The sequence below is a fragment of the Notechis scutatus genome, chromosome 3 (genome assembly GCF_049901735.1).
Source record: "Notechis scutatus isolate UNSWTSFEM ecotype Mainland chromosome 3, rNotScu1.2, whole genome shotgun sequence".
In the NCBI taxonomy this organism is placed as follows: Eukaryota; Metazoa; Chordata; class Lepidosauria; order Squamata; family Elapidae; genus Notechis; species Notechis scutatus.
The window spans coordinates 94850595-94869080 of NC_142011.1; the positions used below are offsets into that span (position 1 = coordinate 94850595).

An 18486-nucleotide genomic window follows, 5' to 3' on the forward strand; every position below is an offset into this window, starting at 1 on the left:
AATTACAGGCAACAATTGAAAGACCAGTTATATACTGAGGAAGAGAAAATGTGGGGCTCTAAATACCAACTCCCAAGAGCATGAGAACTAAATGGAGTTTCAGGTAAATGTATTGTAGTTTAAAAGACAATTTGAGATTTAGGACCTGTCAATCTTGTTGCTATTTGATAACATCAGATGAATTGCTGAAACACTGCTGAATTTGCAAGAGCCCAAATTATTTCCTAATAAAATCTGAATGAAAATAACTACAATGAAGCAAAGTCCTACTGTTTCCCCCGAATTTAAATGATGTAATAAATTAACAAAATTTTGGACTAATCCTAAAAGGCAAAAAAAATAATAATCCCATTGTAATTTTTTTTATTTTTTTAAAAAAAGGCAAGAGTATGTTTTGGGAGAATAAAAACTTGCTTAATTTTGTACACTAAAAATAAATAGCTTGAAGAGCTCTGTGATTTACATGCATATGCACAGCCATGCACCACACATACATAGATCTGCACACTGCCTTGTACTCTTAGTTCTTATGATAGCCAATTAAATTTATCTCTGTTCAGTTTGAAAATGCTGGTAGTTGCATATGGTTATGCCTCTATGCATCTACAAGTCTTTAAGATGACAAAAACACATCAAAGAGAAGAATGGTTTTAAAGTTTTATTTTGCTGCAAGAAGAGCTTTTCCCCGTAATGTTGACTTAATTCCTACTTAAAGAATTTAAGTTGATGTACTGCAGATAAACACCTCTACTTCTAAAGACTGTATAGAAGTATGTGAAGGACAAGGAGTATACATGGAACATTATGTGACAACATTCTTCTGCAATGATGGCCAGAAGAGAAAGAGACCCAAACAAGTGGCTTTCAGTCACATCTGAAATGCAGGCACTTAACACAGATCCCAGGAACCATTCCAGTTGAAAGTTGATTGTAGTGTAAGTATAATGTTCAATGCAATGAATAACAATTTCCATAAAATGAGATATGGCATCCAGCCACTTTTATCATGAATGCTTTCTAGAATGAAATCTTGCATGTCAAAGTACCTTCTTGTCCATGCAAGGACAGAGGGATAATTTGGCTTTTTAAAAAATTCTCCTCCTTCCACAGGCATTGAATTTGCAAAAGGCTACCACCAGAAAGGCAAAGCTGAAAAGTCTCAGGCAATCTTGAATCCTCCTTTGATTAATAAACAAGGTTTCTGAGTTTAATGGCAGAAATCCGTGTAGTCTTAAAGGCTTCTACTGTGGTATCCAAAATCATCTTTTTGTTTTATGTTATCGATTGAGAAAATCATTATTAATTTCAGTTAAATTAGCCTTTCCAAGGGCGGAGGTTGCACCATGTTCCACATTTCAACTCGGGATCCCTCCTTCTCTTGGCGACTGGGGCTGTAAGTCCCTTGGGTGGCACGTTTATTGGCAGTTATGATGGAAATTATGACTACCAGAAGAAAGATCAGTAACAAGGCCAAGGTCACTGTGCCAATGGAGGTGAATATATTGAAGGATAGGTCATCTGTCAGCTGGAAGAATGGAAAGAAGGAACAATATGATGCCATTGAAGCAGAAAAACAATAAATACAATTTGATCACAGAAATAACTGGCTTACACACATGAGTACATTTCAGGATTCTTCTCCCCATAGGAAGAAAATCTAGCTGGTTATCTTTGTATATACAGCAAACTCTCAATATATTTGCTGAGGAATTAATTTAAGAATAACAACAACAATATAGAAGATCCAGATTAAAATTTGTCTAATTTCCTGACAATTATAGCTGTTGCTTGTTTTTTCTCATGTTATCTAATTTTTTATCATGTTGCAGCCATAGGGTTGACTCCCCATCTTCTTATACTTCAGAGCTACCATGGTAAAAAAGAAAAACAACAACAACTCATATCAATTGTATCTTCACTGCAGGATGAATGGGAGTTCAGAGCGCCAAGTTGCTTGCAAATCACTACAGAGATACAGGGCATTCACATTCATTCTTCAATGATCTTGTATCAAAGGTGCAAGAATTAGCCATCACAACTAAGTCAGTGAAATTTGCTTATTCTGGTGGCGGGGATAAAATTCCTCCCATCAAACTGAAAGCTGATTTAAAACTACAGAAAAAGAAATACATTTTGCTCAATACGAATTAAAATCTTTGGGAGAAGGTATATTGCAAGACTGCACATAAAAAAGAAAAACATTCTTGTGATAATCTAAAACTACAGACTGTTTGTATTATTAATTTTATTAAGGTGAAACTGCTCATTCATCAGAAAATATTTTTGAGCTTTGAATCTCGAAAGTGGTTTCAAATCTTGCTATGCTATTTCATTATTGAGGGGGATGAATGGGGAGGAGAAGAGTTCCTGGAAGGAATGAGTGGGGAATGCTGGGATATAAGGATAAGAGTATATAGGCCCAGCAGAGTTCCCAAGGTCTGAAGATTAATTCCAGCTGCCCTGCTAAAGAAAATAAGCACTTATATTTAACAGCGGCTATATTGGAAGATGCTGGAGACAAACAGTCACTTTAATGACAATTTACTGTATTGTAAAAATAGTAAACTACAGGTATTCCTCAATTTACAATAGTTCATTTAGTGACCATTCAAAGTTAAAACAGCACTTAAAAAAACAACAAGAGATGTCCAGAATAACAGAGCAACAACATGAATTATTGTTGATGCACACTGGGTAATTGAGAAAGCCAAAGAACACCGAAAAGAAGTCAGTATGTGCTTCATTGATTATAGAAAGGTGTTGATTATATTAACCATTTCAAGTCATGGAATGAGAATGAGAGGAAAATGAGAATCCCAGAGCATTCAGTTGTTTGAATGGGAAACCTTTGCACAGGACAAAGATCAGGTAAAATTTGTTGAAACCGACTGGCCTAGATTGACGAATGAGCAAGACCAGTCTGTATACTCTTTATTTGATTCAATCTAAATTCTGCACTTACATTTGGGGATGGGGACTGTATTGGAAGAGCATGATCATGATACCAAAACTGGAGGAAAAGCACAGATAATATACAAATTAAAATATATGATATAGCAATAGCGCTTAGACCACTTTACAATGCTGTATAGCCCTTTCTAAGTGGTTTACAGAGTCAGTATACTGCCCTCAACAATTTGGGTCCTCATTTTACCCATGTCAGAAGGATGAAAGACTGAGTCAACCTTGAGCCTGGTGAGATTCGAACTGCCAAACTGCTGGTTCTACATATTAATTTCATTAAATTCTAGGACTATAAGTTCAATTAAGTCAGAATAGCTCTTCAACACCTTTGTTAGTTAGTTTAGTTTATTGTCATTGCACCTCGTACAATGAAATTAAATGCCATCTTCAGTGTACATTATAACTATAAAAATAAAACACAAACACACATCCTTCGCATTCTATACAATTGAATTGAAAACCCTTGATATTGCATTAATATTGCACTATCCTAGATAGAAGCTGTTTTTTCAGCCTATTTGTCCTTGTTTTTATTTTTCTGTACTGTCTGCCAGATGGTAATAGTTAAAAAAAAGGAGTGCCCAGGATGAGATGGATCTTTAAGAATGTTTTGAACTTTTTTAAGGTAGCAGGAGCTATAAAGCTCTTCCAAAGAGGGGAGAAGGCAACCAACCATCCTCTGATCTATGATGTTAACTCTCTGGAGCGCTATCTTATCTGTCACTGTGTAACTGGCAAAACATACACAGGTGCAGTAAGTTAAAATATTCTCTATGGTGCAGTGGTAGAAGATCACCAGCAGTTTTTCATTCAGTTGTTTGTTTCCTGAGAAATCTCAGGTAGTATAATTTCTGCTGGGCCCTTTTGACCAATGCTGCAATGTGAGCGCCCCAGTGACAGTATTTAATTTTACTTTATGAATTGTACTGTGCTGACTGTGCTATTCTATAGTTTGTACATTTTAAGAACAACCTGAAATCTTCAAAAACAATACTTAATTCGATTAATGAACTATTGAAATTGTGATCCTTGTAAATTTCCTGCTTAATCATTTCACTTGCATTACTTTTTTCTTCTTTCCTCTCATTGTCTATTTCTTTTCTCTCTATTTAAAAATAAAAAGGCTTAATAAAAGTTTTTTTTAAAAAAAATCAACATCAACTTTATGGTCCTCAATCAAGCAGTCAATCAATCAGTCAACTAAAATTCAAAGGTTATGCCAAACAGAACTTTATAAATGCAGGAGTTTCTCTAGTTCATTTTATTAGTACAGCTAAGCCCACATACAGTTCTATTAATAATAAATGACACCCTGTTGTTTCTTAGTTTTATTTTTCTTTCTTCATAAAGGCAACAGCATGCAAGAATAATTAATTTATTATATGAATCTTTTTTTAAACTTAACACTGTCCTGAGGTGTTAAAATTAAACCTCTGCAAAGACATCCGCCATTGGTTATGAGCTTCAGCCTTTATAATGTCAAATATGGTAAACAATTAAAGTTTCCATAATGATATTGTGATTATGTTAGATATTGTATTTATGTTCAAGTTATTATTGTAGTTATTAAATAATGCTGATAATTTTTAAATTATCGCAATGTATATTTTACATATTTTTGTAAGCTTCTTAGAACAGCACGATTCAAGCAGCCTAGAAACTTTTATAATAAAAATAAATAAAATATAAACAATACTAAATATTAGAATGGAGAAAGTTGTATTATATTCAACAATACAATATTTTATACAGTGTCAGGAAATCTTCATGGCATCAGTATAGTAGAACCACTAGCATCAAATATTTTCCAGGTGACATTAATTAGTTGTTAAGGGACACTTGAATTTGAAGAGCTATGAAAGTTATTAAGATATTTTCCCTATCTATATCAAGAAGCACAAATGTAACTAGAAGTACCATGGGAAAACTGACATGCTGGACAGCATCACCCTGGGAGAATTTTGATTGTCAATTCCGATTTTGTTTTGGTGCTTTTGATTTGGAATACTAGTGACAATTGAATTGTCAAAAACAGATTATATGCTTGGGGCATAACTCCAAAAATATTTAAAAACAAAAGAACCCAGGAGGGTTTAAAAAAAAAAAAAGTAAACCAGACGAAAGCTTTCAAAAGCCACTTCCTGAAGATTAAGAAATCTTGTATCTCTGACATTGATTCTTAGAGTTTGTTTTGAGCAAAAATGTTTGGGCTCAGCATCTGTAGGAAAGACAGTAATCTAGTGTCCATTTCCTCAGAATCACAGTGTCACAAGACAAATACCAAATAAATCATTAATAGTGAATCCGTATAAAATCGGCTCCATGAATCTCTTTAAGGATCTAGTAATCTAATGATCTTAATTCTCTTTTGTCTGAATAATGGAATATATTGTATTGTATGGAAAAATTGCATTTTCCACACAATCTCACTTTTATTAGATAACGTTCTCATCACAGATGAGAAATAATAGGGTATTCTTCCACCGTAATTCCTTAAATGTTTTGGGAAAAGTGTTTAATTTCACTCTATTTCTGGAATTTATTTTCTTCCTTCCTTCTCTTTCCTTCCTTCTCTTTCCTTCCTTCATTCCTTCCTTCCTTCTTTTCCTTCTACATGTAGCTGGGCAATGGTGTATAGCAGTTTTTTCCCCCATTTTTTTTGTCCATCAGACACTTTAGGACTGTAAGTTACTGAATCCCTGGCTATATGATCTTAGCTGAGCAACTTTCTAAATTCATTTATGGGAGTCTTCCCCAGTCTGAAGTCCTCCATTCTTAGATATTAGGGATGTAAATTTGCCAACAACTTTAACATCAGTTCCCATTGGAAAGTCAAATGGGTCGCTGAACATCCAAACATAGGAATACATATAAATGACCCCACACAAAAAAAGTGCCAGGCTTTGAACTACCACATCAGCAATGGACAATCCTATATAGGTTTTGCATCTCACGTGACATCTCCCTGTATAATACTGGCCATAGTATTCTCTGCTGAGTGTGATTGCAGGGTCTCACATCAAACAGTAGATTAGAAATTTTGTTAGAATAGAGTGAGCTGGAAGGGACCTTGCAGGTCTTCTAGTCCAGCAGGAGAACCTATACCATTTTAACCTTCACCATTCTGTATGGAAATGTTGTGATATGGCCCCTGCAAACAACTCCCCCCCATGATAACTTGAACTCAAACCCCCACTAGGCCTTCAAGGTAAAAAAACAACAACTATGTCCAGGAAGGGCTTGCACTGTGACCAGCTGAGGTCTAGTATCTGATTTGTTTAATATAAACAATGCTTCAATGATTGGATGGCCTAGCCCTAGACATTGATATTTGAACATAGATCTTTTTGACATTTATACTTTATCGTGTTTTATTAATCTAAATGAAATGTAAATATGCTGGTCCATGAATGATATACCATGCCATACCATACCATACCATATCATACCATAAATAAATAACTAAATAAACAAGCGTTGAGAGTTACTCAAAAGGATAATTCAGCCAGCGTGTTGAGGTTCACCCTACAAGTGAGTTGGAGACCACGTTTTGAACCTCTAGCGCATAAATGGGAATTGTTTTTAAAGAAGTAAAGAATTCTAACGTGATGGAAACATACCAAACTACTTTAATCCCACCCGACATTCCTTCTAATTCTGTATTTTCTACTCTGATTGATAGCAGATCTCTTGGGTCCCTGGGAAAAGCTTTCCCCATCATCTGTTACACAATATTATATGAAAAATGGTGGAGTGTTGAAGCTGTGAGATTCTGTACCCAGCGTTGTGGAATCCTAAACTCTTTTTCATATATCTGAAAAAAAAATCATTTCTTGGTTTCTAAAAGGGATGAGTTTCAAACTTCCACCCCACATTATTATGAATGTTTCAGAAAAATGTATGCGGTTTTCTTAAGTATCTCTCTCATGTATTCAAAACTATATTTATTCTTATACCTGTATCTTGTAAGCGATTGACAAATCAAATAAATACTAAATAAATACTAAAATACAAGATACGAAAGCCAAATAAACCAAGGCTTATAGGATACTTTCTTATACTTTTACCAGAAGTGGCCATGGATTTGTGTAGATGTTTGTGTGGGGAAATGCATGGCGGTCCCTATACTCTTCACTATTTTTACATGACTGAGTGAAATGGGTTTGTGTGTGTGTCTTAGCATGGAAATTCCCCTGCCATCCCAGCCCAAGGAATGGCCTTGGAGGACCGGATGAAGAGTTGCTACTGAGGTAATGGAAAGATAACCAAGGCTTGAACTCATTCCAATTAAGCTAGTTTTGAGTAAACATCTTAGACCCTCCCCTAGTTGACACTTAAAGTGAGAGAAAGATAACTCAAATTTTCACTTGCAAGATTCTGTTGCTATGGCTGTTACAATAATACCAGTCCTGCATGACCCGTGTGACATTGGTTTCTTAGTCTGGTCTACCTTATAAGATGGCCACTTCCCATTTATTTGTGCATTTATCTAAACAATCTTTATAAAGAAAGAAATATATTATGGGACTTGAAAGGTAGCAAAAGAGGATATTGGGGTACACGTTGGTGGTATATGTAAATTGCCTGTATATTTATAATTCTTTTCTAGGATGAGCCATTTATTATTTATGTTAATTTCCTCACTGCTTTAAATTTCAACTTATTTTAGCTTGGATTCTTAATTGCAGGGTTTGCTTTGTTTTAAAGTAAAATTTAAATTCACTTTCTTCTTCATTACAGGATTTAATCTGCCTTTTAAGTATATGGAAACTTTTAGCAGTTTCTTTGAGGCAGCTGTTTAGAAAACAATATTAGCTCTAGATCAAATTTGTTTCTACAGCAAGCACTTCATCTATCTCCCTCTTTGTTTATGATGATGTGGTATAGGAGCCTTCTGACATTACTGTAGATGTCAGGAACAAATGATTAGAATATGGCACAAGCAGCAGGGTTTAAACATTTAGTGGATGACCGTAGGCTGTACACAAATATAATTATTCAAACATATCTTTTAGTATAATGGTATATATGGGAAAGACCTTGGGAGATGGAGTGAAGAAATGTTGTCTAAGAAATTGTCACATAAGAGACGGCATAGCCTGCACCTGTATACTGGGCAGAGCAAGAAGCTCAGAAGGAACTTTCTCTAAGTTCTTGGGCTGTAAAGTCAATAATGGGACAATTGTACTTTCAGAGTTGTAGGACTGATAGCCTTACAAGGTACACCAGATAGTGTACACCAGATGGGAAACATGACCTTTTATTGTAAAGCTATGAATCTTGCAAGTCTGAAATTCTCTTGCTGTCACTTTTGCAGTCTCTTTCCTCATACCATTACATTTAGGAACAAAATAAAATGATTATCAGAGGAACTCTCTGGAATGTTAGGCACAAGAGCAAAATATTTCTTCTGGCTATCCTATTCTATCCTAATCCTATCCTATCCTAATCCTATCCTATCCTATTCATATTCAAGGAGTCTGTTAGGCCTTTTGGGATCAGGCCTGGATTCATTTGTATTTGGAAATTGAGAACTCTTTCCTGCCTTTATCAACAAGGCAGTGCCTGTTTTTCGCATTTCTTGAGCAACCTTTGTCCCTCATTTGATTAACTGGGAATATGTGGATTGAATGTTAAGCAAGGACCCCCACATTTTCACCTCAGACAAAATGAGAAATGAATTTAAGGGCTCTGCCTCAGGCAAAACATCAGAGGAATTTGGAGGGAAGCCAAAAGAGCTCTGCAATCTTGAATAAAAGCTATAGGGATTTAGGGACACCCCCCCCTTTTTTTTTTTTACAAAGAATGACTGGAGAAATCTGAAGCAAACTTGTAGATTCCTGCTCAGATAAGGCTTGTGAATTTTTTTTCAAAAGAAACTAAAGAAGGTTTGCTCATATAAAACTCCTTCAATAGCATGTGCCTATTCATACTTAGAACCAAAACTCATTCAGCATTTTGATAATTTACTCTTTCTTAGTTGAAGGTTGTAGTAATCTGGTTCTTTGGAGAATAAATGCAATATAAATAAATAACAATTGATACAATATTACATATCATTTTGCCATCATTTCCCAGCCCCGTATGTAAGAAGTGGTTCCCCTGCCCCCACTGATACAACTTTGAATTTAAAAACTGATAAAATTAACTATAGTCCACTAAATGGGAAGTTCAGAAGGTGATCTGAATCTAGACCAAGGATCTCTAAACTTGACCACTTGACAACTTGTGGATGTCCAACTCCCAGAATTTATTTATTTATTTATTTTGTCAAAAGCTTACAATACAATAGAAATAAGAATAAACATAAGTTTAAATATTGTATAAGAAATAGGAACTAATAATAGGGGACAATAGGACAAGGACGATAGGCACGATTGTCTGCTTATGCACACCCCCTCAGCTGGCTGGGTAATTCTGGGAGCTGAAGTCCACAAGTCTTAAAATCACCAAATTTGAATCTAGACATTAGTTCTCTGCCTAGTCAACCTCACAGGTTTGTTGTGAGAATGAAATGGGGGGGGGGGGTGTTGTGGTGATAGGGAAAGGGTGGGGAGAAAATTATATTACTTTGCCAGTGCTGCAATAGAGCAATTTTAGGACTGTGGACTCAGGTGGATTTCTAATGGATATTGTGAAATATTCAAAATATTCTAAGCCACTGAATAACCAATGCTTTCCTTAAGAGCTGTCTATCCTATTATATTGTCTTGTCCTGATGCTGACACTGAAAGAAAAATAAAATAACTTTCGGCTCAGGGTACACGGACTGAGTCCCCTAGGGAGGGGTCCCCAACCACGGTCCGCGGACCGGTCCCGGTCCGTGGAACAAGTCCTACCGGGCGCTGAGCTTGCTGGCGCCGCCATCTTTTTGATGAATAAGTAGCTCCGGTGAGCTTTTCCGGTAAAAAGCTCACCGAAGCACTTTTTCATCAAAAAGATGGCGGCGCCCAGCTAATGCCGGCACCGGCCGCGGCGAAAAAGGTTGGGGATACCGGGCCGCGGCGTAAAAAAGGTTGGGGATCATTGCCCTAGGGAATCAGAAAGGGCCTCTTCATGCGGGAGGTGTTCATTGGCCAAATGCAGCAAATGCCTCTCCTTCTCATAATCTTTAAATTAAACCTGGCAATTGTTGGAGATGAGAGATGTGAATTGCTGTAAGTGTACTGTCTGTTAAGACTTTACTTAATTATTACAATTTAATGTAATTTTAATCTCCCCACAAACTTCTGGCCACACCATCTTTTGACTTAGTTCAAAAAGTGGCACGACCCTTGCTTTGCAATAAGGCTTCCTAAACTTTTCAAACTGATGCCTCCCTTTTGATTTTTTAAAAGAAGATATCCCTTCCTCCCCACCCGGATGTCCTTTCAATCTGTCCATCCACTTGCATAATGGATAAAAGTAAACATATTGTCCAGATGCACCTCCCTTCCATCAGCTCACCTAGTCACAGTCTTCTTAACCCCCATGCCCAACAGTTTCCCCACCTCACATCTGCTAATCTTCACAGTGCCTTCCCATTTTCTGTTAATCTGGCCACCGTCACCTATCTTCCCTGTATGTTAGATTTTCATTTGCAAATTACTGTATGTTTTAATGCAGAATATTTTTCTAAAACTTTCACAGCTTTGTTGATATTTATTAATATTTCATGATTCCCCCCTCCTCATCCTTAAAGGAATATAAATGTAATAGTACATAAATTATTCTGTATACAAACTAGAATAGCCATTCACGGTATGAATGTCACAACTTAAACTGAACTTTAGAATATGCCAACAGAGAGTTGTAGATGGAGCACAATTGCAGTTAGCACTAAGAACTAGGAGGTAGCAAGTTCAAACGCCATTATAACAAAGGATTATGGGTTCCTTATTGATTTTTTTGGTTTTGATTTTACATTATAGGAAGGTTGTGAAGTCATTTTTCCCTCTTCTTTAACTCCTGTACACCCCTATCAAGGGAAATCAGGGGAAGAAAATTAATAGTACTGATTTATTTTATAGGTCTAATTAAAAAAAATAAGTGCTCTTTGAAAGCACCATTGCAAAGTATTACTCATTTTTCAAACTACAATAAATATTTTGAAATTGTGTTCTCTGTCGCTAGATCATGTTAATCTTAATAGCAAGTCAAAACTTGTTACGTATGTTTGTGTGAATGGTAGCTGCTTAGCAGTTACTACTGGAAGTACCAATGGGGCAAAAACACTGGAAGAGACACTGATAATGCTTTATTGTCTTAGTCTACTACCTGCTTTCCAAAAGAATTGAAAGCCGTTTGGAGATTGACTTCTAGGTAAAGGCATTTTTAAAGATCACTTTGATTGCTGTGCTGGAATAAATCTGTTTTTTTTTCACTGATAGTAGTTTTAAATGTTTGGATATGTGCATCTATGTGTGTCTCACTCTTAGTTTGACATTTAATACACAATTTAAAAGGGAACAGGGCCATGTTGTTAACATGAAATCCTTTTCAGCAGTGGAGCTTTCTTGAAGTTCAGAAATATAGTGATTTGCACCTTCTCAGTAATGAAAAGGTGGCTTTTGGTTGTTAATTTAAATGAATGAATGTCCTACATAAACTTGCAGTGGCATTTTCTGGTTTTCATTTCATAAAAGTTGCTAAAGTACTGTGAAAATTTCCCTCTAGCATTTTACAACATCTTCTAAAATCATGTAACCATTGTGCTGCCATAGCAGTAATGAGGACAGTTTTTAGATTGATTTAGTGATGAATGGGAAATGACCTATGAAAAGTGTTTAATGGTGGTAATTTGGTGTATTATAGTCTTTCTTTTAGCTACTGAGAATATCATTTATGTTAAGTTAGCAAAATTGTCAAATTTAAATCAATGGGGTGGATAATGGAATGTTTGGGACCATTTTTTTCTTTCACATTCATGCTTTGTATAATTGTAAAAATCGGTATGCCTTTCTTTATGATGATATTAAACAGATATTTAATTAATTAAACCAACATATATCTAAACCCGGTGCCCAGATTCTATACTGTTGTATTATCCTCTTTCTCTTTTTTCCTACCAGTACTATATCTCAATTCAACAATTAGTGAATTGGGGAAATTACTTCTGTATAATACCAGATGAAACAATAAATTCCTTGTCTCATAGAGTAGTACCTGAAAGTCATTCCATCAATAAATAGCAACTGTGAAAATCTCCACTCTGTAATTCCTGGATTGGAAAACTATATTTCAACCATTGCATCTGAGGAAGTAAAGTATGAAGGTACAAGGCTGGACAAGGAATGTCCAAGATTAAGATTATTTTCTTTCATATAGCACTAAAAAAATCATATAGAAATTTACAAAATTAATGACATCAGCATTCACATTTTTTTGAGCATGCACTTTAAGCTTTTTTCTCTCAATGCCATTTAATCAGCACATAATATTGCAAACTTCATCAGCATCTGCCTCTCTTGTTGAACAATCAATGTGTGTGCAAATACCTTCAGTTTCAAGATATTCCCTCAATAATCATGTCTGTGGCACAGATTTGTTGAACAGATTTCAGAGAAAACTGTCCTAACCAGTTGGTGCCAGGAATTAGCAAATAACATTGAACCCGCCTCTACTGCTATCATGAATCTGTGATTAGCAAAATACTTAAAAGGTTTCATGCTGTCACAGCTGGATATCAAGTCAATCACTCATCTACTGTACGTAGCTGCAACACTTATAGTGCAACTATTTTCTGCTTCTAAGTAAATATAGCAGAAGGTAGTGTGCTATTGGTCTTGTGTCCAGCATGTGACTCCCTGCTATCTCATTGTTTATTGTCATATAAATAACTGTAGCTTGTTTAGCAAGCTTCTGTGAACATTATTGCTGTGAATATTTTCTTTTTAAAAAGCTGATAGGATCTGAAAGACGGGGCAACAGACACATCTGAGCTTCTCCACTAATTATCCGGCATGCTGGTCTGAACACCCTGTATCTTCCATATGCAAATAATTATTGAAGGGGGAAAGAATGGTCAAGTAACAAATCCTTTGAGATGTTGGGAACTGTGCTTATTTTAATTCCAATTATTTCATAATGTGGGAGGGCAGTGATGTTATTAAATGTGTCATAGGTTAATTAAAATTAATAGAGGCTTAATTCACTTATTCTACATGATTTCACGCCAATATACAATAGCCTATACTAGAACCAAATATTGACCATGGGGGCATTCTTGCGAAGGCTGCAGAAAAAAAGGAAGAGACATGTGGTATCTATCTGAAGTGGGATTGCTCACCTCTTTCGAAATATGAGGTTCTTGCATGTACTGTTGCATTACTGTTGTACTATTCACAGTTCTTTGGAGAAACAATGTCAAATGTTGCATGTTTTCCTATTCCTTATTTCTTGGTAGGTCTTTCTCACATGAACACGAAATGAACAGTTTTGGGGATGTTTATGAAATGGAATTGTGACTCTGCTGTTTTAGTATGGTATCGTAATTAAGGCATCAGGCTAGAACCTGAGACACTGTGAGTTTTAATCCTAACTTAGGCACAAAGCCAGCTGGGTGACCTTGAGGCAGGCAGTCTATCTCAGCCTAGGAAGGAGGCAATGACAAACCATTTCTGAAAAAAACTTACTGAAAAAACTGCAGTTCAGGCAGTCACTAGGAGTCAAAACAAAGAAGGAGAGGAAAGGAGAAGAGGGGAGGGGAGGGAAAGGAAAGGAAAAAGAGCTGTGACTAGGGATGTAAATTAAACTTTTACAAATGTATCTGAAAGTAGATGTCAAGCCTGAAATTGACATATGTGTAGCCATTTTAGTTAGACTTAGTATATATTCTTTTTCTTATTTTCTCTTTGGCAGTTATGGGGGAAGGGTTTCGGGCTTGCCACATTCCTAAGGGGGGAGGAGTGGAGATAGGGAGAGTTCTTTAGGCTAGGTGATTCTTCTTCCTGTGGGAAAATGAGCTGATCGTGCTCAGGCCCCTTGAAGTGGAGATTTATGACATCAAGCAATGTTGAATTACTTCTATTGGAGAATGTGACTTTTGGGTGTTGTTTCTACTTCTTATATTGTGAGGTAATTCCGGGTTGTGTCAGATCCGGAATTACCATGGACTTTGCCAATTTGATGCTTTCCTAAATAAAAGAAATTGTTTTGGAAGATGGACTTTGCTCTTTTCTTTTTAAATGGATTTCATCATTTGGAAACTTGACAGTAGATTTGTAAGAGCCCTCAGAATGGATTCAGTGAGTGACATAGAGAACAACACTGAAAAGTCTACTAGTATGTAGCTCTTTCTTGTCCAAAATCACAATGTCAAGAAAACTTGCTTCCAAGAAGTATCTGCAAGGGAATATTTACTTAAAATTTTTACTTAAAAATAGTTGCATTAGGAAAAAGTATTTAACAAAAGGCAGCTCCCCACTCCAAATATATATATGCTACTCAGTGACAAAAATGATAAACAGAAATGGATGTAATTTTTTTATTATTTTAAATTAAAAAAACATTAAAATTTCTCTTGCTCCAGTAATCTTTTGCCTAATATTGTAATCCATAACTTAATGTTGCTTTGGAATTTTATTTTTTATTTTTAAATTTAAATGTTCAAACTTCCGCACAATAGTATTTTATTTTATTTTTTTAAATAAACTTTATTGAATTTTATTACATTAAAAACATAAAAAATATATAATAACAGCTGTTTGTGGTGCTTATCGTGTAACACTCATTTGTGCGATATTTACAAATATTATTTTGTGCATAATTATATTCTTATTTCATCTATATTCTATATTTAATAATTACTTATCCTTAGTCTGTCTCCGATCTATCCAGTTATACCATTGTTCCCATACCTTATAAAATATTGAAGATTCCTTATCTTTTAAACTCAGCGTTAATTTATCCATTTCAGCACAATTCATAACTTTTTGTATAACCAGTTCCTCTACAGGTGTATATGGCTGTTTCCAACATTGGGCAAAGGCGATCCTGGCAGCAGTCAATATGTGTAATAATAAGTATTTTGTACTCTTTACGTATTTTCTTTGAAGATCCCCAATAGGAAGAGGTCTGGTTCTAGGTCTAGTTGTTCATTGGTGATTTCCTGTAGCCAACTGAATTTTGAGCCAGTATTTTTGAGCCTCTGGGCAAGACCACCACATATGATAATATGTTCCCTCTTTTTTTTTACATTTCCAACATATGGAACTCATTTTAGGGTACATTTTCACTAATCTCGAAGGGGGTAAGTGCCACCTATAGAACATTTTATATGCATTTTCTTTGTATGTTACTGATTTTGTTAATTTGTGGTTTCTATTCCATACAGTCTCCCACTCTGATAACTTTATGTTATGACCAATATTTTGACCCCATGCGATCATGCATCCTTTCACTACTTCTTCTAATTATACTTCTAGGAGATACTTATAAATTTTGGTAAGATTTTTTTTATCTAGGTCTAATAAATTTTTGTCTAATTGTTGAGATTTCAAATATATTCCATACTCCTTTGCATCCTTTTTATATCGACTTTGTATTTGAAGATAAGCCCACCAGTCTACTCGTAGCTCTTGTTCTTGGAGTTCCTGTATTGTTTTTAAATTTCCATTTGTATCCAATAAGTCTTTATATTTTAACATTTTGTTCAGGTCTAAATTATTTGGGTGGATCGTTGCTTCCATTGTAGATAGCCAAATTGGGATTTTTATGTACTGTTTCTTTTTAACCTTGATCCAATGTACATCAATGAATCTCTAATCAGATGTCTGTGGAAATAATTTTGTTTGATGAGTCCTGTGTCCCAAAGAAAGGCATGCCATCCTCTCTGAAGATCATGATCTTCTATAGCTAATATTCTTTTATTCTTTAAATTAATCCAATCTTTTAGCCAAACTAATGTTGCTGCACTATAATATAATTCCCAATTTGGCAATCCAAAGCCTCCTCTGCTCTTCATATCTTGTAGTAATTTCATTTTTATTCTGCATTTTTTACCCTGCCAGATAAATTTTGCTGTCATTCTATTAAGATTATTGAAAAAGGTCTTTTCTAATTTAACTGGAATAGTTTGAAATAAAGACATTTTGGTAATATAGACATTTTTATGGTGCTATTCTTCCTAATAATGACAGTTGCATTTTCGTCCATAATTCCAAATCTTTTTTTGTTTGTTGTAATAGCTTATTATAATTATTCCCCTTTATCGCCTTACAGTGTGCTGTCAGCCATATTCCCAAATATTTATTTTTTCTTGTTGTTTGGAGTCCGAGGACCCTTTCTAATTTTGTTATTTGTAGATCTGTTAAGTTTTTTACTAGAAGTTTTGTTTTCTGTCTATTAATTTTCAATCCTGGCACCGCTCCATATCTTTCTCGTTCCTTAATTAATATTTGTCCTGTTTCTATTGGATCTTCCATAATAAAGGCCATATCTTCTGCAAAAGCTTGCAGTTTATATTCTTCATTTTTAATTTTCAATCCTTTTATTTCAGGATTTTGTCTCACTCTTTCTAATAGTATTTCTAATGATAATATGAAGAGCAGAGGGGACAACGGACAGCCTTGTTGGACTCCTTTTTCTATATTTATAGTTTGGGTATTCTCTCCATTTATTATGATATTTGCTTTTTGTACTGAATAAATTGCTGTTATAATATTCTCAAATTTTGTGCCGAAATTCATATCATAAATTTGCTGAATCATAAATTGCCAATTAAGATTGTCGAAAGCCTTTTGAGCATCCAAAAAAACAAGAGCTACCTGTTTCCCTGGATGGGCTTCATAATATTCCAAACTATCCATTATTATTCTGAAATTGTTCCTAATTTGTCTATTTGGAAGAAATCCGTTTTGGTCTGGATGTATGTAATTGTTCAGAATTTTCTTTAATCTAGTAGCAATAATAGTAGTAAATATTTTATAATCTACATTCAACAAAGAAATTGGTTTATAGTCTTGTATCGTTCTGGCATCTGAATCCCCCTTCAGGATTAGCAAAATTAATGATTCTCTCCACGTGCCTGGCATTTTAGCAGATAATAATATCTCATTATATAAATCCACCATTATTGGTCCCACTTGATCTTCTATTGCTCTATAAAATTCTGCTGGGAAGCCGTCAGGGCCTGGGGTTTTATTACTTTTCTGGGTTCTAATTGCTTGTTTTAATTCTGTCATAGATATGTCCTTTGTCAAAAATTCTTTCATCTCATCGTTAATTTCTTGAATTCTTTTTTCTCTTAGATATTCCCTTATCTGATCTTCATCTACTCTCTCTTTCTTATACAGATTCTCAAAATATTTATATGCAATCTCTTTTTTCTTCTCTATTGTATGTTGATAATTTCCACTTTCATCTTGTAGTTGGTAGATGGTTCTTTCTCTTTCTCTTTTTTAAGCTTATAAAAGAGCCATCTGCCAGGCTTATTTGCTTGTTCAAAATATATTTGTTTGGTTGCTTTCAAGTTTCTAATAAATTCTTCCTGTTACATTAAATTGAGTTTATGTTTATAGAGAATCAATTGTTCTTGTATTTTAATGTTTTGTGGGGCATCCTGTAATTCGGATTCTAGTTTCTTAATTGTTTGGTATAAATTGTTATGTTGAGCATGTTTTTCTTTATTTTTTTGTGCAGTGTAAGATATTATAATTCCCCGTATAACGGCTTTCATAGCATCCCATAAATTTTGGATAGTTGTGTCTAGGTTATTGTTTTCTTTAAAATAGAAAGTTAATTCTTCCTTAAGTTTCTTTATAAATTCCTCATCCTTTAATAGTTGAGAATCTAAAGTCCACCTTCTCCTTGATTTTTTCTTACCTTTCCAATTGATTCTAAGAGGGTTGTGATCTGCCCAAGAGTTCGGTATAATTTCTGCTTCTGTCACATCTTCTACTCAATCTCCACTTATCCATGCCATATCAATGCGTGACCATGAGTGGTGGGGATTTGAGTAGAAAGTGAATTGTCTCTTATCTGGATTTAATTTTCTCCATACATCTATTAAATTTAATTCTTTAATCTTCTTCACAAATTTTAGGTAATTCTCTCTTCATTTTTTCCCTTCCCTTCTTATTCACCCCCCCCATTATAATCTTTTTGATGATCTGCTACAACATTAAAATCCCCTATAATACAAATATTTTTCCTTTCCAGTTCAATGATTTTGGCATATAAAGCCTTATAGAATTCTTTTTGATTGGCATTAGGGGCATAAATTACCACCAATAGGATTTTTTTTTAATTTATCTGTATTTCTATTGCCACAACTCTTCCTTTGGGGTCTGCAAATATTAATGTTGCTTTTATCTCTTCTTTAATGTAAACTGCTATTCCATTATTTTTTTCGTTATCTGCAGAAGCCATAAACACTGTCCCTAATTTGGAGCAGACTAAATATTTTTCCTGTATTTTTAAAATGTGTGTTTCCTGTAAAAAAACAATATCTGCATTTTGTTTTATCAACTTTGTCTTTTTATTTTTGAGTTTAAGCCATTTATATTAATGGATAAGAGTTTCACCTCTTTTTCCATAGTTCTA

General features: G+C 34.8%; 1 protein-coding gene across 3 annotated transcripts in view; it reads right to left on the bottom strand.

Moving 5' to 3' along the window:
• Nucleotides 1–629: 629 nt before the first annotated feature.
• Nucleotides 630–18486, bottom strand: part of CRB1 (crumbs cell polarity complex component 1) — a 153661-nt gene continuing 135804 nt past the window's right edge. Inside the window, exon 8 of one of the 3 annotated variants that reach the window (XM_087960817.1) lies at nucleotides 630–1525. In XM_087960817.1, coding sequence (XP_087816943.1) covers nucleotides 1310–1525 — 216 coding nt within the window. In that variant the 3' untranslated portion in view covers nucleotides 630–1309. The remainder of the gene's footprint in view (nucleotides 1526–18486) is intronic. The other 2 variants (XM_087960816.1, XM_087960819.1) reach the window with 2 other exon arrangements.